This window comes from Microcaecilia unicolor, chromosome 2, assembly GCF_901765095.1.
Source record: "Microcaecilia unicolor chromosome 2, aMicUni1.1, whole genome shotgun sequence".
NCBI lineage: Eukaryota > Metazoa > Chordata > Amphibia > Gymnophiona > Siphonopidae > Microcaecilia > Microcaecilia unicolor.
This window is the reverse complement of record NC_044032.1, coordinates 151,919,332-151,946,389: the sequence shown is the minus strand read 5'-3', so window position 1 is coordinate 151,946,389 and position 27,058 is coordinate 151,919,332. Positions and strand designations below refer to the sequence as shown.

Here is a 27,058-nt window from a genome sequence, read left to right as displayed (position 1 = left end):
AGCAACTGTGCGTTTTTCCAGTTTTGCAAAATATGCCGTTGAGCAATAGTGAGGAGAATGTCCAATAGTTTTGATTGCGGGGAGGTCAAATCAAAAGTTGCATGAACGGACTTAAAAATTACAATTGAATAAGTAAGGTCATCAGTTATGGGCAACATTTTTTGTATAATATTCCAAACAGCCTTCCAGAATTGAGAGATCGGAGGACACTCATATAACATATGAGAGAAAGTACCCATTGCAGCGAACAGTGCCAACATTTGTCTGATGAGCTCAGGCCAGCAGTAGCAAGTTTTCGAGGAGTCCAATTGGTTTTATGATATAAAAAAAACATAGACTGTAAAACCGCTGCAGAGGAAAGAGGTTTCATAACTTTAGACCAGTTTGCTCTGATGTACCCCGCCACCCTTAAAGTCACCTACAAGGGCTCTACTCAGACCTACATGTGGGTGGACAAGGCGCATGAATTTCTAATGCAGATGGGAGAACAGGAGGCTGAAAGAGAAATGGAGGTGAATCGTTGATCCTGGTTCGTGTATTTTCAGCTTCATGGTGGTCCCAACACACAAATCAACTGGATTGAAAAGTCCATTTAAGCATCTGTTATGTTTATATGGCGAGAAATGGCTACAAGTCAGTTCGAGTAAAGTTCTGTGTTCGTTCTACTGACCTGAGAGTTTGCTACTATGAGGATAAGAGATGGAGGTAGGGCGACCTATGAGGCCAGACACAAACTTGAACTGATAATACGGAGGAAAGAGGAAAGGCGGAGGAGCTGTTTTCCCCCTCTTTTTTTTTCTTCTTTGGTGCGGTCTAACTCTTGAATGTGTTTTGAATGATTGTGTAAAGGGGAGACGGGGGGGGGGGGTGTTAAAGGTGACAGTTCCTAGGAAGCGGACGTTAAGTGGGGTAATGTGGGGGGTTGGGGAGGGAGGGTGGAGGGAGTATAGAGCGAAGTTAAAGGATAAGGAGGGGGTGATTCAAAGGAGATGGTGGTTCCTGAGGGTTGGCAAGTCGCAGGTACCTATCTGGGGCTGGGTGTGTTTGGAGGCAGTGTTCGGAGGGGGGGAGAGCTGGGACGTTCCCTCTGGACTTATAGATTACTATCATTTCGTGAGAAAGCCAAGACTTTAATGCCTACATGATGAACCTAGTGTCTTGGAATGTGGGGGGAATCAACTCGCCCATAAAAAGGTCAAAAATTCTACACCATTTACAAAGACAAAGTTGACATTGCTTTGTTGCAAGAAACACATTTGAATACCCAGGAGTATGCTAAGCTAAAAACTTGGTGGGTGGGAGATTGCGTGGCAGTGGCATCTCAGGGTAAGAATCCTCAAAAATGCTGCAAACACTACCATGACAGCATCTTTCGGATATTCTAAAAAAAAAAAAAATGGTATTAGTCAGACTACACAGAAAACAATGGCAACCAATCAAAGAGCAACTTTTTCAAATCAACCAATCAGTACACTTGTTTACAATAACGATGACCATTCAAGTCTCCAAATTAAGAGCATTCGGTGTACAGTACGCAATAAATCCACCATTGCTCCCTAAGGACAACCGAGGACCACAATCCCTACCCAATAAACTCATCAGAACAGCATCTGTAAGTCACCAACGGCAATCTTCAAACTTATGTTGTAATTGAAGAAAGTGATCAACCAATGGCACAGTCAATATGAAGCATTTTCTCTGCATCAATGTTCATTCACTCAATTTTACTCCTTGCTTTGTGTGTTCCACATAGCCCAAACACAAGGACACAAGATAAGGTACATGATGAAGCTAAAAATGCATGAAGTATCAAATCCAGATACAAAACATCCAATCATGTCCCTCTAAAGTTGAACAACATTAAGAGCAGTGTGAACACACTCTATGAGCATTATCTTCCTTCCAAGAGGGAGACTGACAGAACGATCTCTCTCCCAATATTTCTCCCTGTAGGATAAGCAATGACACAGTTTGCTTTGGAGAATAATTTGCCTGTTGCTACTCCTGTCTTCCATGAAAGTGCTCACATTGCATTTGTTCAGTATTGGGGATAGTTCTGAGAACCTGTGTTGTCTTTATAAAATAATCTATCAGCCATCATTTTCAAAATATATATGTATACCCAAATATACACACACAGGGTAAGGCAAAAAAAAAAAAAAAAAAAGGAACCCCCTAGAGGTTTTTTTGCCATTTTCTGAGAAACTTGAAATTTCAACATGAAATTTTACAGTTTTATTTGTTGTTACTATCTACGTTTATATGCAGAATGGAATGAGATCATCTTTACACATGGCGAAGTTCCAGACTTTTTAGCGTGACCACCCAGTGATTTTCACGTGTTCAAAAATGTTTGTACTGTAAAACTATCATTGTTTGGGAAAAAAAAGGGGGATATCAGCTTACTGTTAATGACATCACAGTGATGTAGACTTTTGTCTGGGGAGCAATGTTGGGGGCCTATCCCAAGCTCCACCCAAAGTCATAAACAATCGCCAAACCCAAGGAAGTGCTGCAGATGATCTGGGACAGCCTGCCACAGGGACTGAAGGCCTGTGTTAAAGCTAGGGGTGGACACATTGAGCATTCAAGGTGACTGTGAAATTTGGACACATTGTTAATTTTATTGTTTGAATTACATTATTTTACTGTGTTTTAGCTCAAATATTTTTAATGCGCAAAAATCACTAAATAAAATGCTTAAGAATCAAGGGGTCCTTTTACTACTAAGGCGTGTTTAACAGATTTAGCGCACAATAAATGATAAGACGCCCATAGGAATATAATGGGTGTCTTACCATTTAGCACATGCTAATCATTAGCGCACCTTAATAAAAGAACTCCTAAATGTTGTTTAATAATAAAAAATAAGCATGTAAAATTTCTCATTGAAATTCAAAGCGGTTGCTGAGAAAATGGCAAAACTCATGTGTGTGTGTGTGTATATATATATATATATATATATACACACACACATATATATACACACATACACAAACAAAAAAAAAATAAATTTTGAAATTGGTGGCTGCTAGATCAGTAATGTTGATTATTTTATATACGGAATACATGTATATATGTACGTATTTTATAAAGTATGCCAGAAAGAGCTACATGCGGATCACACAAGAGCAGGCACCATCGTTCAGTGTGCCTCCTAATCACAAACATATACCATCCCGATCAAGGGCAGTATATACAACACTGAACAAGTTATTCACAGAGTTCCAGGTTCTGCAGCTATGCCTCTATCATACAGACTCCCCCTCACTGCCTGAACATCTTGTTAGAAGTCCATTTTAATATTCTCAGGAACAAACAAAAAAACAGGTAGTGGAAGTTAATTAAAAACAAACAAAAAAAAAGAAATTCTATGGGAATATAACTTGCCTTGAGCTACCAATGAAAAAAGCTGAAACCCAAATAAATGAACTGTACTATTTTTTTTAATAAGGGTGTTTTATAATAACTTGCACCCAAAACACCTTAAACCATGAGTAATTTTCCTCGTAAATCAAAGTGACTGCCTCTACCCCACTACTGCACAACATTTTAAAGAAGGGCAACAAACACACGTCCAGCTGGGTGTTATCTTAAATTCTGAGTCCTTGAACACATAAAGCAACTGCTGAAAACCAAGGTCATAATAAACTGCGATCCCCATCACTCGGGCTTCCTGCATGTGTAACCAGATGCCAGTTACTGTGAAGCACCCTCATAACGATCTGGTCACAGAGAGAACAGTTAAAGAATTCAAGTGTTTTACCCCAGATTTTGGTGCTCATTTTCAAAGCACTTAGACTTAAAAAGTTATATAGGAACCTATGGACTTTGTAAGTCTTATGTGCTTTGACAATGAGCCTCTTTATCTTGCAAAATAAGTTCTAAAAAATTCACTCACCTTTCTGTTGTTCCCCCATCTAGATCAATATTGTAAACCTCGGTAATTTGTAGCTGCTACGCCCGTGGAAGCTGCAGCAGAAATGGTGGCAAAATGTACACTACCAGAAACTAATGAAGCATGTGGGCTGTGGGTCTGTAAAAGTGCAGACTCTTCTCACATTGCCTAGAACCTCTCTAAAGTTTAAAGTCATAAATCCTCTCCACAATAGACAACCCTACACAGAAGAAAAGCCTTTCCTTCTATAACATTTTTTCCCAACTGCATCAAGAGGATTACACATTCCACACACTGCAATATCCCTTCAGTTTGAAATCAACTACTGTTTCTTTGTTATGCAAGAATAAGACAAAAAGCAGCCTTTTGGACTTGGAAAAAAGTGTTACTTCTGATCAATTTTATGTATTTAATGCATTTATACCCCACATTTTCCCACTAAGTTGTAGGCTCAATGTGGCTCACATAAGCTGTAGTAGGACTACAGTACAAATAGTATACTTATACAGTACTAACAGTAAATTGTGTATTCGATTAGAACAGCCTACTTTGGAAATTACTCCAGACTTGGTGTTCAACAACTTTGAGACTGGCCTGAGTGCTGTGGTACTCAGGTGTACACATGGACTACAGAGGGCAACCGAAAACGGGGTTCTCAGTAAATCTGCCACTCAGTTTCAACTGAAGCCAAAAATGACGCCTCTCCTGCCCCCAGCAGAGAGAGAGCGCAGGTCTTCTCGGGCAGCCACCCTTGACTTCCTGGCAGTCACCACCCCTGACCCCCTGGCAAAGACAGCATGTCCCACCAGGCTGGCCACCCCTGCCCTTCCACTACCTCCCTGGGCCTACCTTTAAATGCCCTGGTGGTCTAGTGGCCTATTCTGGGCAGGAGGATTCCCAGTCGCTCCTACCCTCACCGGTTTCTCAGTCAAAATGACTGTTAAGACTGCGGTGGGAGGTTCCAGAAGCCATTTGGAGATTGGAACCAGCGTGGACAGGTGCGGCTGGGGATTGTTCCTGCGTATGCTGGTTCTAGTCTTAAAATGGATGCCAGGACTTTCTGTGGCAGTCTCGCGAGACTGCTGCAGGAAGTCTCAGCAGCCATTTTGACTGAGGAAAACTGGCGGGGCAGAAGTGACAGGGGATCCTCCTTACCGGAAGAGGCCACTAGACCGCTAGGGCATTTAAAAGTGGGCCTTCAGGTGGTGGGAGAGCAGAGGGATTCTGATCGATGTGACTGGCCTGGTTTGGCGGAACCTGCTCTCTGGCAGTGCTTGTGGTTTGGGGGGAGGGAGAGAAGGTAGAGGGTGGTCATGGGGGACAGGGAGCAGTTTCAGCCAAAATGCAATGGCTGCTACAGATAACTCAAGCTAAGCTTTAGTAAACAACCCCCTTGTTGTCTAACCATTGAAGGTACCATGGTCCACCATTTTGCCACTTGGTTAAGGAACATGGCTAAATAAACCATTTTATAAACAAATTTCCTAGAATTTGGATAATGCAAAATTAAAAATTCTCTAAAGTGAGAATTAAACATTTTCATAGATAAACCAAACTTGGGGTTAAATGCTCAATAGTTAGTCACAATACATCAATATTACCAAATAAATCAACATCATGGCCATACTGAACAAGTAGTAAAATATTCAACAGTTCAACCTCAAGAACAGGCTTGCTGAAAACAAAAATGCTTATAGTTGCTTTTGAACAGCACGCAATGACTGACTCAGCCGCAAACTCTGAAGCAATGTGTTCCACTGCTTTGGGCCCATAACCGTAACAAGAGAGTCTCTATATTCTTCCAATTTAATATGCCTGAATGAAGAAACATCAAGCAGGCACTTATCTATGGACCTTAAAGCTCGTGTTTTTGTATAGATCTTAAGGATGGCAGCAATACATAGAAGTGCTTTAAAAGTCAAAGTCATGATTTTAAAACAACATTTGACATAAAATGGAAAGCCAATGCAGCTGTATTAACACTAAAGAAATAATAATCAAAGGGATGCACCAGAAATTAAATGGCAACTTACATTCTGTGCCATGTGTATTGCCTGAAGTGACCACAAAGGAAGTCCCAACAACAAAGCACTGCAATAATCAATGGGCATGCAAAACCTTGAACCACAGTACAAAAATTGCTCACACTCAAAAAATCATGTAAATATCGAATTCCCTCATTCCTTATTTGTCCTCTCTGCCTATCTTGAATAGATTTGTAAGGTCTTGTGATGAGCAGGAACTGGTCTCTTAAAGCGTGTTGTGTTCAGCACTGCATATGTCTGGTAGCACAATACAAATGATTAGTAGTAATCACAGCTTTTCCTTCCTTTTATTACAAACAAACCTTTGGATGTTCTTTGCCATGGTTTGTCCTCTTGTGTAAATACCTCTCGACTGGCACACCTAATCTAGCTGCAGGATTTCTGATCCACCCAGCACAGACTTAAGCTGCGGTTATTGTAGCTTTTGTCCAAGATTTGACATGCTCTCTTTCTCACTATCCCAAAAAGGGAAACACAGCTCAGGGCTCAAGCCACAGCTGACCTCTTCTCTCTTCTTCTTACCTTGGGTTCCTCCTTTGGTTTGGATGGAGTAGATCTGGCATCGTGGCTGGAAGGAGCTACCCCGGTGCCGCTCGCTTGCTTGGCAGTAGATGCTGCTGATGGGCCAGAGTGTTTGGTTGGACTTTTTGGCTAAATGATAAACAAACATTTGGGTTAGTGCAGGAGGCAATGACTGAGCTGCTTGAGTTTTCATTGGAAAAGTCATTTTTAAGGGCATTTACCGCAGTCTTCTCCTTTTGCTTTCCTGCATGAGGCTGTTTTGTATCAGGTGGCTGTAAATAAAGATAAAATGCAAGCTTAAAAAGTTATTGCCGAAGCTTAAAAATAAACACTCTCTCAACAAGATACAGCATCAACAAAGTAACCACTCATTGAACACTGCAGGGGAAGTCTAGGTTATCTAGTAAAGTCACTATACTGCAGTACTTAGAATATCACCCCAGGCAAAACAAAATAAATTTGTTGGAAGATTCTCACAAATTTTGAAGTTCATCAATGACCAGCATCAGCAGCATTTCCTGCTGATGTAGGTTATGGCTCAGTCCCCAGAATTGACTCCAGCTCCCATATGATAGGAGTATTAGGTACAACAAGGCCCCGGGAAGGAAGGGAGAAGTCAGCTATAACACCCACTTGTTCTCTCAAGAATGCATTTGTGCCAACTCTCTCCTGGACTTATGGCGAAAAAAAAAAAAAGATACTTGGAAAATAGAGCGAGACTAAATTTTTAGGAATGGGGGGGGGGGGGGGGGGGGGGGAACGTGCTGTTGTGTTTGGATGTTTGGGAGGCGGAGAGGCCTGAAGCTTTGATTCTTTTTTTTGTACTTAGGGATTTAGTTTACCTATTTGTCTTACTTTTTTTGTGTGTGTTATGGCTATTTTCTTTTTTTATTTGCCATTTTCAGATTTCTTTTTTTTTTTTTCATCTAATATTAAGATTACTTTTGCTGGGGTTTTTTTTGTCTCCACCTCTTTCCTGTGGCCTCTATTTTGTGGAAACAGGGAACAGTCTCAGTTAGAACTGGCAACTTCTTCTGTCAAGCCGAGGATAATGGAAGCAGCAACAGCTCTTCCCTTTAGACCTGGCCAATGGCAGATGCCAAGGTCCAGTACTGGCACTAAGATCTGTATCCAGCAGTAACTATGAAGCTTCTACCAGACACTATTCTATCCTGGCTTAAGAAGGACTAATGCTTCAGTGAGAGAGAATTTTATTACAACTTGTTTAAAAAGACCTCCATGGCCCCTACATTTGTTGGCCAGATTTCAATCTATTTTTTCTTGCAAAGTTGGTGGACAAACAGGAGTTTAATCAGACCTCAGACCTCAACTTTTTGGAGCTGACACAGGGTTTTGGAGATGATCAGTCTTATATCCGAGTCAGTCACAGCATTGATACCCTATTGATCTCCAATCTAGACGATGCTCTATGTGTAATGGAACCCTGGTGGTCCTTCTAGACCTCACCAATGCATTTAATCTTATGGATAATTCAGTAATGCTGAAGAGACATTTGTTGGCTTTTGGAAGGAAAAACATCTAACTGGATTTCCACCTTTTGAATGATAAGACGATAATGTTTTTTCGTCTCTATAGCATAACCTCAGTGTCTAGGAGATTGCGTTGGGGTGTTTCCCAAGGGTTTTCCCTTTTCCCATTAATTTCTAACATCTTTCCAAGTCCCCTGGGGAGCAGTAATCCTTTTAGTTTTACTCTTGAGGAAACTCTGTGCAACTGTGCAATGCAGAATAGGCACAGAATTCCATATGGAAACCAGGAAGCGACAATAGGAACAGCTGAATGACCGCAAGGTAGAAGCAACAGTGTTATATGGCCACATGAGTTCCAAATTAATAAACAGGAATGAAAGGAAGTTTCAACTGTACAGGCTAGAAAACAAGGAGGCTGCAGTAAAAGTGTAGGCCTGTGCAGCCAAAGAAGAGAGTGTGCGAGGCAAAGCCAGGAAGAACCAATGAACACAGCCTTTATTTTGTTTAAGAGTAAGAGAAAAGTGTAATCAGCCACAGATGAAACCACAAGGCGGAGCCAAATTGCAGAAGCAAAGTTTATTCAAGGACCCAACATGGCCATATTTTGGCAAATGCCTGCATCAGGGGTCTGTCACCATAAAACTATTTAAAATAAATTAAAAGAAGAGCATAATAATCACAAACTTTACAAAACAAGCATGCTGACAATTAAAATTGACACATGTAAATACTAGTAAAAAGCATAGCAGTGGTCTCCTGACTCTTCTCAACACAAAGCAGCAGATACTGGTACTATAACAGAGAAAGTTCTATTTGATTAGATCATCCAGGGGGCTAGCCTGAACATCTCGCTGCTCCTCATCTGGAGGTGAGAAGCAAGATGGCTTACCTTTGTCGACTGTGCTTTAACTGTTTCTGGTTTTGTACTCTGTTCTTCCTGTAAAATAAATAATCTATATAAGCCAGATTTTTGACACAATAATGAACGGTAATGCTACAATGCGTTCGGGGGAAGGAGCGGCTCTGGTACAGCAATCGCGGTGCAAAATTTACACGCCCCGAGCGAACCTACTCCCCTGCACTGGCACACAGCACAACGCTTTAACTTCTTTGCCATAGCGGCGTTTTTTTTTTTTACAAATACAGCCGACGCTGAATACAAGGAAGAGAGACAGCTGAAGAGAAACCAGCAATCACGGCGGAGCTGCTTGCTCGTTGGTGCCACAGGGTTTGTTTGTTTTTTCAAAACATGAGCGGAGAGACGAGAGGAACTGAAGCAGGCTCACAAATCAGTGCAGCATGAAGGAGCTGCTTGCTCGTTTGTGCCTTGGGGAGAGGAAAGGTAACAAATTGGTGTTTTTTTTTCAATCAAACAAGAAAGTGGCTGCCTCTCCCAAAGGCTAAACACCTTTCCTCCGAATAGCCCTTCCCTGCACCAAAGGGAGATAGGGAGGAACCCAGGACCCCCGAGTTTAGCACCTCAGAGGCTGGAGAGGAAAACATTGCTCTCTTTCTAGTCTCTATACAGGATTCTCCAGGCCCAGAAGGGTAATTTAATTTATTATTTTTTTAAAGTAGAGAAAGAGAGAGAGAGAAACTAATGGGCTCATCTTCTACCGCCTGCTGTAGACTGAGAAAATACTGAGGCTAGGGTCACATGGCCAGGGCTCTTATTGGCTTTCTAGAGTCAGAAGTTTCTCAGGCTCCACCTGTGGGAAGGCGTGCACAGCCCATCAGTCCAATCCTGGGCCAGTCCAGAGGGATGCTAAGGAATGCTACAATGGCACAGAATCACTCAGCTCCAGGTCAAGACAGACTGAACCAGTCCTAGTTTTACTTCCACCGCATGCACAGACTTATGTACACAAAATTGATTGCCGTAAATCTGAAAATCCAGATACAATATGGTGGACATTTTAGAGGGTTATTCGCATTTCACACATACATAAACCAGTACTTAAACATTTATTTTGCATAAGATGTCTAGCTGGGCTCTAGATATCAACACCACAGGTACATGCAAATGGTAAGGGCCACGGTCTTGGCATGCTTTGAGTGGGACTAGGGTGTGCCTAGAAGATACAGGTCTGTTCCCTATTTCAGAAGAGGAATAAATGTCAATGTCCTAAAAGACTGACGTTAAGGTTTACACCTGCTATCAAGCACGTTTAGCTTTTGGCAAGCTACTCCAAAAGAGCAACGATCCACTGGCGGGATTGGGAGAGGTTGCCCCCTTAATCTCCCAATGGATTTTGTCCCCCCCTCACCCCAATAAAGAAGCCAAACTGGCAAAGGATACCGGTTTCTGTGACAGCATCAGGAAGACACACATATTTTTAAACTAAGATAAATGTGTATGTGCTGGAAAATACATGTTTATATGCTGGTTTTCAAGTCGTTGAGATTTTCAACTTTTTTTTTAAACAGATGTTTATGCCTCATACGCTCAACATACGCCTGTATTTTAGAACAGATAGATTCTGGGATTCTATTATTAAGCAGTGTAAGCGTCTACGAACGCCCAACGCGAGCCAAAATGGAGTTACCGCCCGACTACTCTGTGGCTCTTGCAGTAATTTCATTTTTGGCACGCCTGGCAAGCTCCCAGGTATACATCTCACCATTACCCCTTACATTGTTTGGTGGGCCCCCCCAAAACCCACCAAAAAAACCCTAGTCTACCTAACTGTATAGCACTACAATAGCCCTTATGCCTGCAAGTGTCACCTATACGTGCGTGCAGTGGGTTTTTGGTGGGCTCACACTTTCCACCACAAGTGTAACAGCAAGAGTGGGATATGCGCCTGGTTCCCTTCTCTAAACTACACTGTACTTACTACTATACTCCAGGGACCTGCTTGCTGCTCTAATAGGACTGACCATAACATCTGAAACTGTCATAGACCTTATTATGTACTGTTTCTTTGACATCTTTGGGGGATGGGGGGGTGTCAGTGAGCACTGGGGAAGTAAGGGGGGGAACATGTCTTAATCCCTCCAGTGGTAATTTGGGGCATCTTTTTGTGACTAAGCCATTATTAAAACAGGTTTAGCCCTGGACATTTTTGCTTTGCTCCATTATGGCAGAAAAACATTCAAGTGTTAGGAACATCCAAATCCTGCCCCCAACATGCTCCCTTGTGATCTGGATGCATTTCAGATGAATTGCACAGAAAAACAACTTAAATGGGTTTCAAAAATAGAGATTTGGACATTTTGGGAAAAGAAAAACGTGCAAATGTCACTTTGTGCCATGTTTTTTGGATGTCTGTTTCGAAAATGAGCCCCATATTGCATTTGAATTTTAGAAACATTTGACAAAAGCACCTCATGACAGACTCCTATGGAAATTAAAAAGTCATGGGATAGAGGCAATATCCTATTATGGATCTGAAATTGGCAAAAAGATAAAGAATAGGACCAAATAGCAGGACCAAATAGATTTCTTAGTGGAGAAAGGTGAATAGTGGAGTATCCCATGGATTACTACTGGGACTGGTGCTTTTTAACATATTTACAAATGATCTAAAAATGGGAATAAGTGAAGTGACCAAATCTGCAGATGAGACAAAATTATTCAAAGTCGTTAAGCTATATGCAGATTGAGAGAGATTGCAGGAGGACCTTGCAAAACTGGCAGAATAGGCATCCAAATGACAGATGAAATTTAATGTGAGGAATTGCAAAGTGGTGCACACTGGGAAAATAAAACCCAGACTATAGTTACACAATGCTGGGTTCCACTTAGGAGTCACCACCTGGGAAAAAGATTTAGGTGTTATGGTGGAAAACACAATGAAATCTACCGTTCAATGTGCGACGATGTTCAATAAAGCAAACAGAATGCTAGGAATTATTAGGAAAATGAAAAGGGAATAAAACAAAGAATATTATAATGCCTCTGTATCGTTCCACGGTGCAATCACACCTTGAGTTGTGTGTGCAATTCTGGTTGACATTACAGGAAAAAAAAATAGCTGAATTTTAAAAAGTTAAAGAAGGATGACCAAAATGATATAATGGGGATAAAATGACTCATGCAAGAAAAGGCTAAGACGGGATTAGGGCTCTTCAGCTTGGAGAAAAGGCAGCTAAAGAGAAATATGAGAGACCTTTAAAATCCTGAGGATTGGAATGGATAAAGGCAAAAGAGTAGAGGGCATGCAATGAAGTTACTAAGGTGATGGTGGTGGTGGTGGGCGAGGGGATTCATCAAGTTGAGTTAGGGATTTTAGTCGTGTTATTTGCCCCTTAACACAACTTAAATGGCCCTAATGCAGTTTGTCTTAAACTACCGTGGCAATATTTAAGTTGTGGTAGGTTACATGGTAATGAGATGCAAAACCTGTTGCAATTCAGATTCCCCATCCCCCTAATGCAAGCCCCCACCCCTCGATCAGGCCTTCCATACCCCCTCCCAAAACAAGCCCCTAACCTCCATAATCTCTCCCATACTTCTCTGGCCTTGTGGTCCAGTGGTCCCAAGCAGGAGTGATCCCCAGTCGCTCCTGCCTTCCCAGCACCACCTGTCAAAATTGTGCGACTATCGCTAAGGGTCATGTTTCCTCATACCATTGGAAACAGGACACAGGACTTCTTGGCTATTTTGATCTGACCCAGTATGCCAATTCTTAAATTTACATACAGAGTGCACACTGGAAATTCATAAACTTATCAGCTAAGACAAAGCTTAAAAAAAAACCAAAAAAAACCCCCCCCAGCAAAACACACACACAGTAAACAAGCAATATTCTAGTAAATTCTCCAAAAGTGCCCATTAATCTGCAGGATTCTTTCACACACACTGTGTCTATGCAGCCCTGGGATTATGAATTACCTTTGCTCCTGTGGGTTTCATTGGAGATTCTTTTGCCTTAGCAGTGACCGTAGGTTGTGTCTATTAAAATAAAAACAGAAACCATCAGAATTAGTTTCCCTTTCTTTATGAGCATCATTTCATTAAGAAAATATGCAGGCAGACCTGGCTTGCTGCTGGACCTCTCACATAAAAAATCAAATGCAAAGATACATTGAATAATAACTTGCACATTATTCTGGGGAGTCTGGAAGAACGTGGAGCAAACACAATAAATGATGGTAGGTAAAGACCTACACAGTCCATCCCCTCTGCCCAACAAGGTGGCCAGAGCAGCACCTGCCACTCCTTACACGACACTGGCATCAGAAACAGGGCAGTCGGGAATTCACCACCATACTGCCACATATGAGAGCAAGACTCATTTTTGGCAAATCACAATTTGAATGCGCAACACCTCTTCATGAAAAACTTCACTGGCTCCCTATTAGAGAACGAATCAACTTCAAGGTCTACATATTAATCCACAAGATTATCCACGGTGAATCTCCGGGCTATATGCTCAATCTGATTGACCTTCCCACCAGAAACATGTCTGAAACTTCGCGAACGTACCTCCATCTGCATTACCCCAATTGCAAAGGAATCAAGTACAAAACCTACTAAGGATCCAACTTCTCCTTCTTAGGCAGCCAACTCTGGAATGCCCTCCCCAGAACCATCCGATCTATCAGCGACTATCTACCCTTCCGAAAATCGCTAAAAACCCATCTGTTCAAGCAGGCCTACCCAAATGACCCAAACAGATCCTATGAACCCCATCTACCCAACACATATCCAGGAGACAAAGACAATGACCCAGACTACATCTCCCACCAAATTTCCCTATGCTTATCCCGTGTCCCATCCTCCCTCCCACCTCTCTACCCCCCTCCAATGATCATCTACTCCTTGCGCATACCTCTTCTACTCCCTTCACCCTTGCTCATCTCTACCTACCTATCTCTTTTATTATTCTGCTATAACTAACTTATATTTTCTTTATCAATACTCTGTAATCCATATTATTATGTAAGCCACATTGAACCTGCTTTGAGTGGGAAAGCATGGGGTACAAATGTAATAATAAATAAATATATTCACTCATTCAAGTACTTATATACCACTTAGACCTAAGCGGTTTACAGTTTCATTTTACAGGTACTGGGTCTGTCCCTAGTGGGCTCACAATCTAAGTAGTACATTGTACTACTGTTGTACCTGGGGGCAACACAGGGTTCAGTGACTTGCCCAGGGTCACACAGAGCTGCAGAGGGGATTGAACCCGATTCCCCGGGAGCTCAACCCCCTTGCTGACCATCAGGCATCAGCGGGAATCGAACCCAGTTCCCCAGGAATGCAACCTGCTGAACTAATCATTAGGCCACTCCTCCACTCCAAAATGAAGCGATTGGGATTTTGGATTTGAGATTTTATTACTTACCTTTTTCCAAATCTGAGCTCAAGGAAAGTTATTAATAGGTACACATAAATTTCCCTGTTCAAATGGACTTACAAGTAAAAGTTATACGTACAGCACTGGAGGGTCAGGGGAAGCGGGATTTGAACCAGGCAAGGCTAAAGTAATAAGAATGAACAAACACTGATAAATGGCCTCATAAAATAGCAAATAGCAAGAAAGTACGCATGTAAATTTCATGGCACATATTTTCACTGTGGGCATGCACAGGGCAAAGTTTGGGTGGAGTCTGCACCCAAAATAAAACTCCTTAATATACATGTATACTTGCAGAAAGTATATTTTAAAATTTACATAGCTCTTGAGCTGCTGTAAGCACTAGTGCCTATGGCGGTAATTTTAGAAGGGCAATTCATGCGAGACGTGCATAAACTGGCACTTAAATGTCTAAGTCCCTATTTTACAAAGTCAGGATATGCACATTTCACATACAAGTGTGTGCAAATGGCAAGAGTGCATGGTCTTGGCATTTCTTAAGCGAGACAAGGGCGTAGCAAGTTCATAGACGTGCATTTCCCATTTCAGAACGGGACTAAGAGGTGAATTCTATATATATATATATATGACACAAAAAAACCCAACACTACTATTCTATAAACTGTGCTTAAAGTGTTTACAATAAAATGAGAAAAACGGTGAAAAAAATAAAGACTGAAAGGAGCAGCTCGCAGGGTAAAAAACTTGCATCAGGCGTGGATGCTGTTCAAAAATACCATCCTAGAGGTACAGGACAAATATATTCCGCGTATTAGAAAAAGAGGAAAAAAGACCAAACGTCAGCCGGCGTGGCTAAACAGTAAGGTAAAGGAAGCTATTAGAGCAAAAAAACAATCCTTCAGAAAATGGAGAAGAGAACCAACTGAAAATAATAAGCTAAAACATAAGGAATGCCAAGCCAAATGCAAAGCGGAGATAAAAAGACTTTGAAACAAAGTTAGCGTTAGAAGCAAAAATACATAGTAAAACTTTTTTTAGATACATTAAAAGCAGGAAGCCAGCTAAAGAATCAGTTGGGCCACTGGACGAAAGTGGTATTAAAGGGGCGATCAGGGAAGACAAAGCCATAGCGGAGAAATTAAATGAATTCTTTGCTTCGGTCTTCACCGAGGAGGATTTGGGAGGGACACCGGTGCCGGAAAGGGTATGTGAAGCAGGCGAGTCAGAGAAACTAAATGAATTCACTGTAAACTTGGAGGATGTAATGGGTCAGTTCTGCAAACTGAAGAATAGTAAATCACTAGGACCGGATGGTATTCATCCCAGAGTATTAATAGAACTGAAAAATGAACTTGTACAGCTACTGTTAGTAATATGCAATCTATCCCTAAAATCAGGTGTGGTACCGGAAGACTGTCAGGTACTTGTGACCTGGATTGGCCACTGCTGGAAACAGGATACTGGGCTAGATAGACCACTAATCTGACTCAGTATGGCTATTCTTATGTTCAGCAGAGACCTTTTTTAAAACACTCAGTGTCTCACCCAGAGGGTCCCATTTACTGCACCAAACATTGGACCTCACAGGCAGCAGGTATTAACCTAGGCTGACTGAATTTATGTAGTGTGCTCAAGAGGTGGAAAACCTCTGTTTGAGTTTGCCCCTAAATCTAAAAAATAAAATAAAAAAATACATAGTATCTCAGTGTTTTGCAATATCTGTTCTAATGTATATTTACAAAGTTTACTTGTTTGCTAATATGTCAGCCATTAGATTTTGGATTTGCCCAGCAATGCTGAATATCTCAGCTAGTTGTATGTTTTAATGGTTTAATCTGTATACTGTGTTGTGCATACTCTGAAGTAGCAGTCAAGAAATTAAACAAATTAATTTAGTGACTGGGGTGAGCGCTACAATAGTGCCCACTGGTATATCAGGTCAGATATCAAGCATGTATCAGGATAATTTTACCAATGAAACATCTTTCCACAATGGAATTTGACCTGATTAAATTCTTCTTTGGTTTACCAGAAATACAGAAATCTGTGGCATTCTGACCGTGAAAACCATGAGGAATTCACTGTTCTATAGCCTAACACTTAAAAAATAAGTTACTAAATATGTAGCAGATGTGCCAAATAGGACACAAGACGGGCCTAGTGTTGTGCTGAGCTGAAATCATGCAAGGCCCGAACATAAATATTAAACTGCTACCAAGCAACTGGTACAATAGCTGCCTGACTCATGGTTTACAAAGAGCTTGGACAGATTGCAAAAAAACACTAGAACACACCCTGCTCAGTCACAGAGGAGATGTAGCCACTGTGAAGGATTAAAACTCACAGGACATGGTCCTGAAATACACTTTTATAACCTATTCTTTAACTATCATGAAATAATGAAGCCTTTCAAGGGCGTGTCGATATTTTGTTTTTTTAGCATGACAGTAGTTTTTGAGTTGCTGCTGTTCCGGTAGTAGAAATAACACTAATCACTAAAGTACATGACTCTCCTCTCATGAAACTGCTGGATTGCTCCAAGCAATACAAGCCAATTTTCTTGCTTGCGGATAAAAGTTGAACATATTGTCTGCGGGATATTAGGTTTAGCTCCTGAGCCGTTCCTGTACTTCGCTGCTGTATAAAGCTCTGTTTGTGACTACATGTTTTCTAATGTTAAAAGTCACCAACGAAAAAAATCAAGTTGCCAGTGTGTATGTGATTGCTTTTTGGAATTTTTGCTTAAGGGAAAAGGGATGGGACTGCCTTTCTGTGGTTACAATCAAAAGCGTTGTACATATTATATTCAGGTACTTATTTTGTACCTGGGGTGATGGAGGGTTAAAGGTTTGCCTAGGGTAGCTAATGCCCTTGCACTGGTCCTCTAGTACTTACAGAAGCCAAATGGACTTTGACAAAACTGCTCACCCTATATGTGCACACATGTACATACCCTGCACTTTATCCACAGTGAGTACACGTGTGCACAGGGCAGGGTTATGGTAGTAGACTGCATTTATGTGTATACTTCTGAAAATTCAAGTGAATATGCACACATTAACCCAGAAAATCTGTGAGCACCCAACAGCAGGTGCAAATGGAAGCACATGGTGTTGTTGAAGTCATTTTCAAGATCAGAAGCCTGTGTGCACTTTTATTTCAAAAATCAGGAACAATGCAGAGAAAAGCAAGGGTTTACTTTTCAACTGTCTCCCCAGTTATAAAATCTTTCAGAGTGCATTTCAAAAGCATTTCCATGGGTAAAACGGTTCTTTGCCCACAGAATCAGGCCCTTATAAAACAGTCTGCCCAATATGCAGCTGTACCTATGCACATACAGAGGTGAATTTCATAAATGGGGCTAAACACAAAAATGCCTAAGCTGTATTCCATAAGCCATGTCTAAAGTTTGGTGCAGTTTATAGCAGGGGCGTAGCCAGACTTCGGCGGGAGGGGGGTCCAGAGCCCGAGGTGAGGGGGCACATTTTAGACCCACCCGGCGCCACCGAACCCTCCCCCCCCCCGCCATTTTTGACCCACTGCCACCAACAACTTTGACCCCCCCCCCCCTGCCGCCGCCTACCTTTGCTGCCGGGGGACCCAACCCCCGCCAGCCGAGGTCCTCTCCTTCCGGCGCAAGGCTTTGTTCTGTTTATGTGAGTCTGACATCCTGCAGACTCACAGTGACATCCTGCAGACTCACAGAAACAGAACGAAGCCTTGCAGATCAGCCAGCAGCCGCGGGGGTTGGGGACCCCGCCAGCAAAGGTAGCAGATGGCGGCGACAGCGGCGAGGGAGGGTTGGTGGCAGGAGGGGAGGGGGTCGAGAGGGTCGTCAGCAGGGGGGGTTCAGGACCAAATCTACGGGGGCCCAGGCCCCCGTGGCCCCATGTAGCTATGCCCCTGGTTTATAGAACAACGCTTAAGGAGAGAGGTCGTGCATAAGTTTAGGCTCCGTCATTTGGGTCAACGAAAATGTGGTGGAAATGCCCCTGCCTAAATGGAGTACTGTTATTCTATAATTACATGCAAAACTCAAAATCATATCCCTGATCCACCCCTAAATGCCCGTGACCCTCTTCATTTCTGGGCCTTTTTCAGGCCCAGCGTAAATTTTAGGCATGGGTCCCGCATCTAAATTTACACGTATATGTCCCAATTGAATCTAATTAGTGCCCAATAACTGTTTTGTTAAAAAGTCAATTATTGACCCTAACCAGATTGTTATTCTATTAAAATGTGCGCGTGCAAATTTGGCAACTTTTCTAGAATCAGAGTGACAGCTTGTTCACATAACATTAGTTGGAAATGAGTGAAGGCGTCTCGGAGAAGGGCTGGGGAACGGTCTGAATTTAAACATGCGGGACAATTCTATAACAGCATGCCTACATATATACATCCAGAGGGAGCCTGACCGGTGCATCTTCAATAATGGAGGCTGCTACTTCCCAGCATAACAGGGTACATATGTGTTTAAACATCAACACAACAGTGCTGGTGGAAACATGTCTACACCTATGTTCCAGAGATATGTGAATGACTTAAAAGTATTCTGTAAGCTACATGCATAACTGGATGTACCACCTTGACTCTGTCAACATGTACGCCCACCTATAAACTATGCACTATTGGAGGAGTGGCCTAGTGGTTAGGGTGGTGGACTTTGGTCCTGAGGAACCGAGTTCGATTCCCGGCACAGGCAGCTCCTTGTGACTCTGGGCAAGTCACTTAACCCTCCATTGCCTGCCGCATTGAGCCTGCCATGAGTGGGAAAGCGCGGGGTACAAATGTAACAAAAACAAACAAAACATGCGTGCAGTGGTGTGCAGGAGCTGGCTAGCACCAGCTTAAGTTTTTAAGAATTTTGGGAGCCAGTTGTTTGTGGCTACTTTATACAACTGGCTCCCAAAATTTGGGCTCTGATGCCCTCCTGAACTCCATTTTACTCTACTGGTGGGGATGCCAAGCCCTGACAGTCAAATAAATAGACTGCTGCCACTCCCTGCTACTCATTTCCAGCTCTGAGCATCTCAAAAAAGATATAGTGGAATTAGAAAAGGTGCAGAGAAGGGTGACAAAAATGATAAAGGGGATGGGACGACTTCCCTATGAGGAAAGGCTAAAGCGGCTAGGGCTCCTCAGCTTGGAGAAAAGGCGGCTGAGGTCTATAAAATAATGAGTGGAGTTGAACGGGTAGATGTGACGCGTCTGTTTACGCTTTCCAAAAATACTTTGACTATGGGGCATGCGATGAAGCTACAATGTAGTAAATTTAAAACGAATCGGAGAAAATGTTTCTTCACTCAACGTGTAATTAAACTCTGGAATTCATTGCCAGAGAATGTGGTAAAGGCGGTTAGCTTAGCGGAGTTTAAAAAAGGTTTGGCCGGCTTTCTAAAGGAAAAGTCCATAGATGACTTGGGGAAAATCTTGCCAGGTATTTGTAACCTGGATTGGCCACTGTTGGAAACAGGATGCTGGGCTTGATGGACCTTTGGTCTTTCTCAGTATGGCAATACTCATGTACTTATGAGACATCTGAGTTGGGATACTTACAGTTACAGGACTATTTGGAAAAGGATCTGCTGATGTAGAGCTTCTCCTAAAATATAGGCAGGAATGGCCATGTATATGCCGGCTACGTGCGACGAGAACATCTATTTTATATAAATCAACGTCGAAAACATCCAGGCTGACAACTCGCAATATACATGTAGTACTTACACGTGTATTTTGTTAATTTTAGAACACAGAAGTGAACGTGCCGACACACAGATGTGCTCGTTTAACATTTTAGAAATATACGTGTCCGAGCCCAATTAGGTACAGAGCCTGCAATCCAGCGCACTCACATTGATGGGTGGGGGATTACAGGGGGATTTAAGGAGCAATCATAAAAAGTTGCCCATAACGAGCACTTTGCCAAAACTTTGCTTAGGAACAGGTCTAAATTCCAACAGTGAGTTTGATGTACCTAGACATGGATTCCTCTTCGGAAATGGGGAACACATATGTATATTTTGGCCCTGCCACAGTCCTGCCTTAAACTACACCCAGGCCATGCCTCCTGCTATATGCAAGTATTCGAGATTTGTGTGTAAATCCTGGCTATGTTTAGTTAATATGCACATGCATATGCCAGTACTTCCATGTACAAATTATGACTAGTATTTCTAAGATAACCCCCTATTCTCTATGCTTTACTATACTGATGGATGGCTATCTGTTATGGTAGGTTATCTGTTACGGTAGCTTCTAAGGTGACCACTTTAGCCATCCATCAGTATAGTAATACAGATATATCCACCATCGTAACTGGATGCTGAATAAGACAAACATCACTAAGCACATTCAAGAACAAGACTCTTATCCAATATCCTAACTGCAAAGAAATCTACATTAATGACTATTCAGCAACCGGTGTGCAACATGCAGCTTTCTCCGAGGGCATCAGAAGCTAGCTCCTTCACAGATTATGCCAGACCAAAATTAATTCCAAAGCACAATTCAGGTTACGATTCCTACTGTTAAATAAACAAGAAAAAAAAAACAAAAAACCAAAGGACACAGAACTCCTCTAGTTTGTAGTCTCTGGCATGTACATTCAAACGTAATTTTCTAACAAAATGCACTTATCTGTACATGAAATAAATTACCATGTTTGAAAGTGAAACATTAAATTCAAATATAGTAAGTGACAGCAGATAAAGACCAGCATAGACCATCCAGTCTGCCCAGAAAGGTGGCAAGAGTTGAACTTGCTGTTCCATTCAGGTTACCCCCCCTTCTCCTTTTGTGAGTCAAAAAATAAGAATATAAAGGTAACACTTTATTGGACTCAACATTTTTGACTAGTTTTCAGAGGTTTAATTCCCTTCCTCATGTCAGGACAGTCCACTTCCAATAAAAAGCATCACCATATATTCTGTTTTTTTTGTTTTGTTTGTTTTATGTGATAACCTTTCAAGTAGACCAACACAGCAACCACATTACTTTATCCCAGATGAAAGTGAAAGAAAATGTAGTCAGTTAAGCTCTTGCAGTTCATTGTGCACAGTGGAATTCACAACAAGCATGATTACAGTCAGTTTCCCAGCATTCCACATACTGTAAGGTTTGATTTTATTACAAATTCCTCACCTTTCGAAATCTGAGCTTGAGGTGAATTACAAATTGAAGTACAGTAGACGTTTTCCCTGCTCCAAAAGACTTACAGTCTAAGGACTAGATTTATTACAATGCGCTAATACTGTTACCCTCTTGCAGTTGCATGCAGAAATTCAAGAATACTAGCACTATATGTATTGGTTGGGGGCTAAGCAGTATTCTCTGGGGTCGATATTCAGCTGGCAGAGCTCAACATTTTGCTGATCGCTGCCGGCATTATGCTCAGAATTTCACTGCTGGCACATGTCCGGAATTCGACATTGAATTTCCAGGTTTGTGGAGCCGATTAAATGCGATATTCAGAACTTAATCGGCTGTGGGTTACCGGATAAAGATAGGACCTTGCGGCCCTATTTATGCAGTTAACCTGGCCAGTTAATTGCTGAATAATCGGCATTTAACTGGCCAAGTGCTGACTCCACCTCAAAATAGCCAGTTCTGCTTTTGGCACCAACTCCCAGATTCTATATATGGCACCTGCAAATCCATGTGGAAACCGAAGGGTATTCTATAACAATGTGAATAACTTACATAAGTACATAAGCATCGCCATGCTGGGACAGACCAAGGGTCCATGGAGCCCAGCACCCTGTCACCGACAGCGGCCAAAAGAACAAGCAATTTGTCCCGCCCATCCTAGAAATATTGTATTCCCTCGTTCATTCAATAACATTCTATGGCTTTTTCCTCCAGGAAGCCGTCCAACCCTTTTTTGAAGTCCGCTAAGTTAACCGCCTTAACCACCTTTTCTGGCAGCGAATTCCAGAGTTTACGAGTTGAGTGAAGAAAAATTTCCTCCGATTTGTTTTAAATTTAACACACTGCAGCTTCATCGCATGCCCCCTTGTCCGAGTATTTTTGGAAAGCGTAAATAGACGCTCCACATCGACCAGTTCCATTCCACTCATTATCTTATAGACCTCTATCATATCTCTCCTCAGTCGCCTTTTCTCCAAGCTGAAGAGCCCCAGCCTCTTCCGCCTATCCTGATAGGGAAGCCGTCCCATCCCCTGTATCATCTTTGTCGCCCTTCTCTGCACCTTTTCCAATTCCACTATGTCTTTTTTGAGGTGCGGCGACCAGAATTGAACATAATACTTGAGGTGAGGTCGCACCATGGAGCGATACAATGGCAGAATAATATCCTTGTTTTTGTTTTCCATCCCTTTCCTAATGATACCCAACATTATATTTGCTTTCCTAGCCGCAGCAGCAGCCTGAGCAGAAGTTTTCAACGTATCATCAACGACAACACCTAGATTCCTTTCTCGGTCCGTGATTCCCAACACTGAACCTTGCATGACTTAGTTATAGTTTGGGTTCCTCTTTCCCACATGCATTACATTAAACGTCATCTGCCATTTAGATGCCCAGTCTCGTAAGGTCCTCTTGTAGTTTTTCACAATCTTCCCGCAATTTCACTAGTTTGAATAACTTTGTGTCATCATCAAATTTGATTACCTCATTAGTTACTTCCATCTCTAGGTCATTTATGAATATGTTAAAAAGCAGAGGTCCCAGCACCGATCCCTGAGGGACCCCGCTAACTACCCTTCTCCATTGCGAATATTGACCTTTTAGTCCTACTCTCTGTTTCCTCTCTTTCAACCAGTTTTTAATCCACAGTAAGACACTACCTCCGATCCCATGTCCCTCTAATTTCCTGTGTAGTCTTTTCATGAGGGACCTTATCAAACGCCTTCTGAAAATCTAGATACACGATATCAACTGGCTCACCTTTGTCCACATGTTTACCCCTTAACTTAATTGGTTAATTAGCTAATCAGAGCTGTTAATTGGAAGCAATTAGCACTAATTGGCATTGAGATTTACATGCCCAACTTGCTAACTGTATTCTGTAATGTGGTGTGCCTAAATTCTAATGTGCAGATCACAAAAAGGGAGGGGCATGGGCGGATTGTGGGCATTCCTGAAAATTACATGCACTGTTACAGAATATGCCTGACCCGTGCTCAGACGTGGGTATTTACACCATGATTCAGTTGGCATAAATGGTTGCGCCTAAATTTTAGTCATGGGATGGCCGCTATCCACCAGATTCCATATATCATGCTTAACGTTCCACACCGAAACCCAAGCATATTCTATAACAATGCACGTAACTTAATTGGCTTAACAAGCCAATCAGCGTTAACAGCACTTAATAAGCAATAATGAGCAATTAGAATTTATGCGCATCACTCGCTAAGCATATTCTGCAACACAGCGCCTACATTCTAATGCACGGAGTCAAAAAGGAGTGTGCTTATAGAAGGGGAAATGGACGTTTCATGGGTGTTTCTAGAGATTTACACGTGTTATAGAATATGGCCCTTTGTGCCTAAGTCTACACACTGGTATTTATGTCACGTTTTCCTTGGTGTAAATGGATGCGTGTAGTTCTAGGCACTGGGATATCAACTAAGGCTATTCTATATACCAAGTCTAAATCTAGGCTTATAGAATACGCATAGGCAGAAATTTATTCTGCGCACATTTTTCAGGTGATATATATAAAATATAGCCCTATGTGCATCCTATAAACTGCACCTAGCTTTAGACGAGGTTTATTTCGTCTAAGTGCGTTTTTTGATGCCATATATAGAATCTAGCCCTTAGTGCTTATCACATTGCATCTCGACTTCTGCCATCCTTTACAGAATTGCCCCCTTAGTGCTCACTGTTAGTAAATGGTCCCCACTGCATAAAATGAGCCCCGAGGCAGATAATGTGCACTGACAGGCAGTAGCACACTTTATGAAATCCAGCCCTAAGTTGGAGCTCAGGCAATGGAGGCTGAAGTTAGTTCTTAAGATCATAACAAGGGTCAGAGGAAGAAACTGGATTTGAACCCTTTTCGCTGGCTCTCAGCTCGCTGCTCTAACCACCAGGCCTAAAATAAGCATTCATAATACATGCATCCACTTTATAGATGTACTAATACAAATTATGGTTTATTCAAAACTTTCTAGACTGCTCAAGTTGCCATGGCAGAGCAAAACGGTGTACAGGCTAGAAAAAAAAGGGAAAAAAACGCCATTAATGACAGATAAACACTCTCACTAAAGAAGAAAGAGAAAAACATAGAAAGGAAGCAGAAGAGAGACAAATAGGGTAAAAGGAAAATGTAGAGGACCTCCAGCTGGTGAACTTCACTTAATTGGATACTTCAGATGCCTGCTTAAACAGACAAGCTTTCAGATTGGCTTTAAAAAACTTGAGGGAGGATTCTGTGCGGAGGGAATGGGGAACAATGTTCCAAATGTGAGGAGATAGAGCTTAGGACCAGGGAGAACAAGCCAATCAACGAGAGAGCGGAGCACCCGTGCAGGGGAATACAGAATACTGAAATGAGCGAGATAGTCTGGTAGGCCCACCCTAAAGGCCTTAAAAGTTAAAAGGGCTACTTTGAAAGTTATTCAATACTTCACAGGTAACCAGTGGTGATGCTTAAGCAATGACGTGATCAAAGCGATGGGCATGACAAAGAAGACAAATAGCAGTGTTCTGAAGGGACTGAAGTTTTTTTTTTAAATGATGATCACGGCAGGCCAGCATAAACAATATTGCAATATCAAATTCATATTTCCCATAGAGTACATTTAGAGAGCTTTCTCTGGTCTCTACCTTTGGCCTCTTTTAGGTCAGGAGACTGATTCTTATGTACTCATTTTCAAACTGTTTTATCATGTCTCTTCACACTCCAATCAATGAGATTCTTTGGCACTGAGGGCAACACATGTCTCCTCAACTAATACATAAACAGAAATAAGAAATAACTAAAAAAGAAACTAATTCTATAAAAACCACTAAAAATTGTGCTCGCAAATTTGGGCACGCACGCAATTTAATTTAACAAGCCAATTAGTGCCGATAATTCAGATCTTAAGAAATTATTGGTGCCAATTGGATTTAATTACATTTTATGTGCATAAATTTAGGCACAGGATCCGGATCCAAAAAAGGGGTGTAGCCACAGATGGGTCATGGGCAGATCAGGGGCATTCCTTTAATTTACATGCACTGTTATAGAATAAAGGGTATAACACACCTAATTTAGGCACAGTGATTTACACCAAGGTTTCGTTGGTATAAATGGTTGCACCTAAATGTAGTCGCGGTTCCCAGCGCTAAGCGCTATTCTATAAACGGCGCCTAACTTTAAGCTCCATTTATATAATAGCACAACATAGAAACATGAAGACAGAAAAGGGCCAAAATGGCCCATCCTCAGTAACCCCTAACTTCTCCTTTTCCTAAGAGATCCCACGTGCCTATCTCACACTTTCTTAAATTCTAATGCAGTCCTTGTCTCCACGACCTCCACTGGGAGGCCATTCCACGCATCCACCGCTCTGTCCGTGAAAGAGTATTTTCTTAGATTCCTCATAAGCCTATTTCCTCTTAACTTCATTCTATGCCCTCTCATTCCAGAGTTTTCCTTCATTTGAAAAAGGCTCACCTCCTGTACATTAACACTACTAAGGTATTTAAATCAATGAGGGACTGGCATGATTTTCAGGATAAACCAAGAAAGGGGTCTTTTTTAAAAAAATACTTTGGTTATTCAGAATTTCAGGATGGCGGTAGTAGGCCACACGGAAGAATCTGGTTCGTCACATATCTAACGACTAGAGAAGTATCCTCAGTGCGTTTTTTCTAGCATAAAAGGTGCTGGTACTCAAATGCCAGGTCACTCTTCAGGGTTGGGGTGATCACTGAGAGATCCACCCCACAATGGCCAGGACCTCTGCAACCAGTCACAGAATCATACAAGGCAGAATTTGTATGTAGGGCCTGAGCTCTTTCATTAAAACTTGGGGGCCATGGGTCAATTTTAGCAGACAATGAAAAAGGTGCCAGTACTCAGTACCCCCAAGTACCCCCTCAAAAAAAAGCCCTGAGTATCTTAACCAGGGCAGACCAGTTCAAATCCCACTGTTGCTCTTTGTGATCCTGGGCAAGTCACTTAACCCTTCATTGCCTCAAGTACAAACTCAGGGGTCCTTTTACTAAGGTACACTACTGGATTTAGTGCACACTAAATGATAAGACACTCATTATATTCCTAGGGGTGTCTTATTTAGCACACGCTAATCGTTGGCGCACCTTAGTAAAAGGACCCGTCAGACTGTGAAACCTTCAAGGACAGGGAAATACCTCGGGTACCTGAATATATATTACTTCAATAGCTTTTGGGCTAGCAGGTAGTATATAAGGAATACATAATAATAAAAATAAAATTTTAAAAGCTTTCTTTCTGCATCCAAGTGAACATCATCAGCAAAACCCGACACAGGCATCAAGGAGAGAAAAAAAAATAGATTACGTGGAGGGGCATAATTGAACGGGGTGGCGCCCAAGTTTTCCTGAAGACGTCCCCGCGAAGGGGCGGGGAAACCCATATTATCGAAACAAAATGGGCGGCCATCTTTCATTTCGATAATACGGTCGGGGATGCCAAAATCTCAACATTTAGGTCGACCTTAGAGATAGTCGTCCCCGGTTTTCGGCGATAATGGAAACCGAGGACACCCATCTCAGAAACGACCAAATGCAAGCCATTTGGTCATGGGAGCCAGCATTTGTAGTGCACTGGTCCCCCTCACATGCCAGGACACCAACTGAGCACCCTAGGGGGCACTGCAGTGGACTTCAGAAAAA

The 27,058-nt window shown here is 42.0% G+C and overlaps 1 protein-coding gene across 2 annotated transcripts in view; it reads right to left on the bottom strand.

Moving 5' to 3' along the window:
- Nucleotides 1–27,058, bottom strand: part of CAST (calpastatin) — a 228,364-nt gene that overhangs the window by 88,336 nt on the left and 112,970 nt on the right. For both annotated transcript variants that reach the window (XM_030193407.1, XM_030193408.1), the window contains 4 exons: nt 12,793–12,852; nt 8,845–8,892; nt 6,687–6,737; nt 6,466–6,594 (listed from right to left, as the gene is read on the bottom strand). In XM_030193407.1, the coding sequence (XP_030049267.1) occupies nt 6,466–6,594; nt 6,687–6,737; nt 8,845–8,892; nt 12,793–12,852 (288 nt within the window). The remainder of the gene's footprint in view (nt 1–6,465; nt 6,595–6,686; nt 6,738–8,844; nt 8,893–12,792; nt 12,853–27,058) is intronic.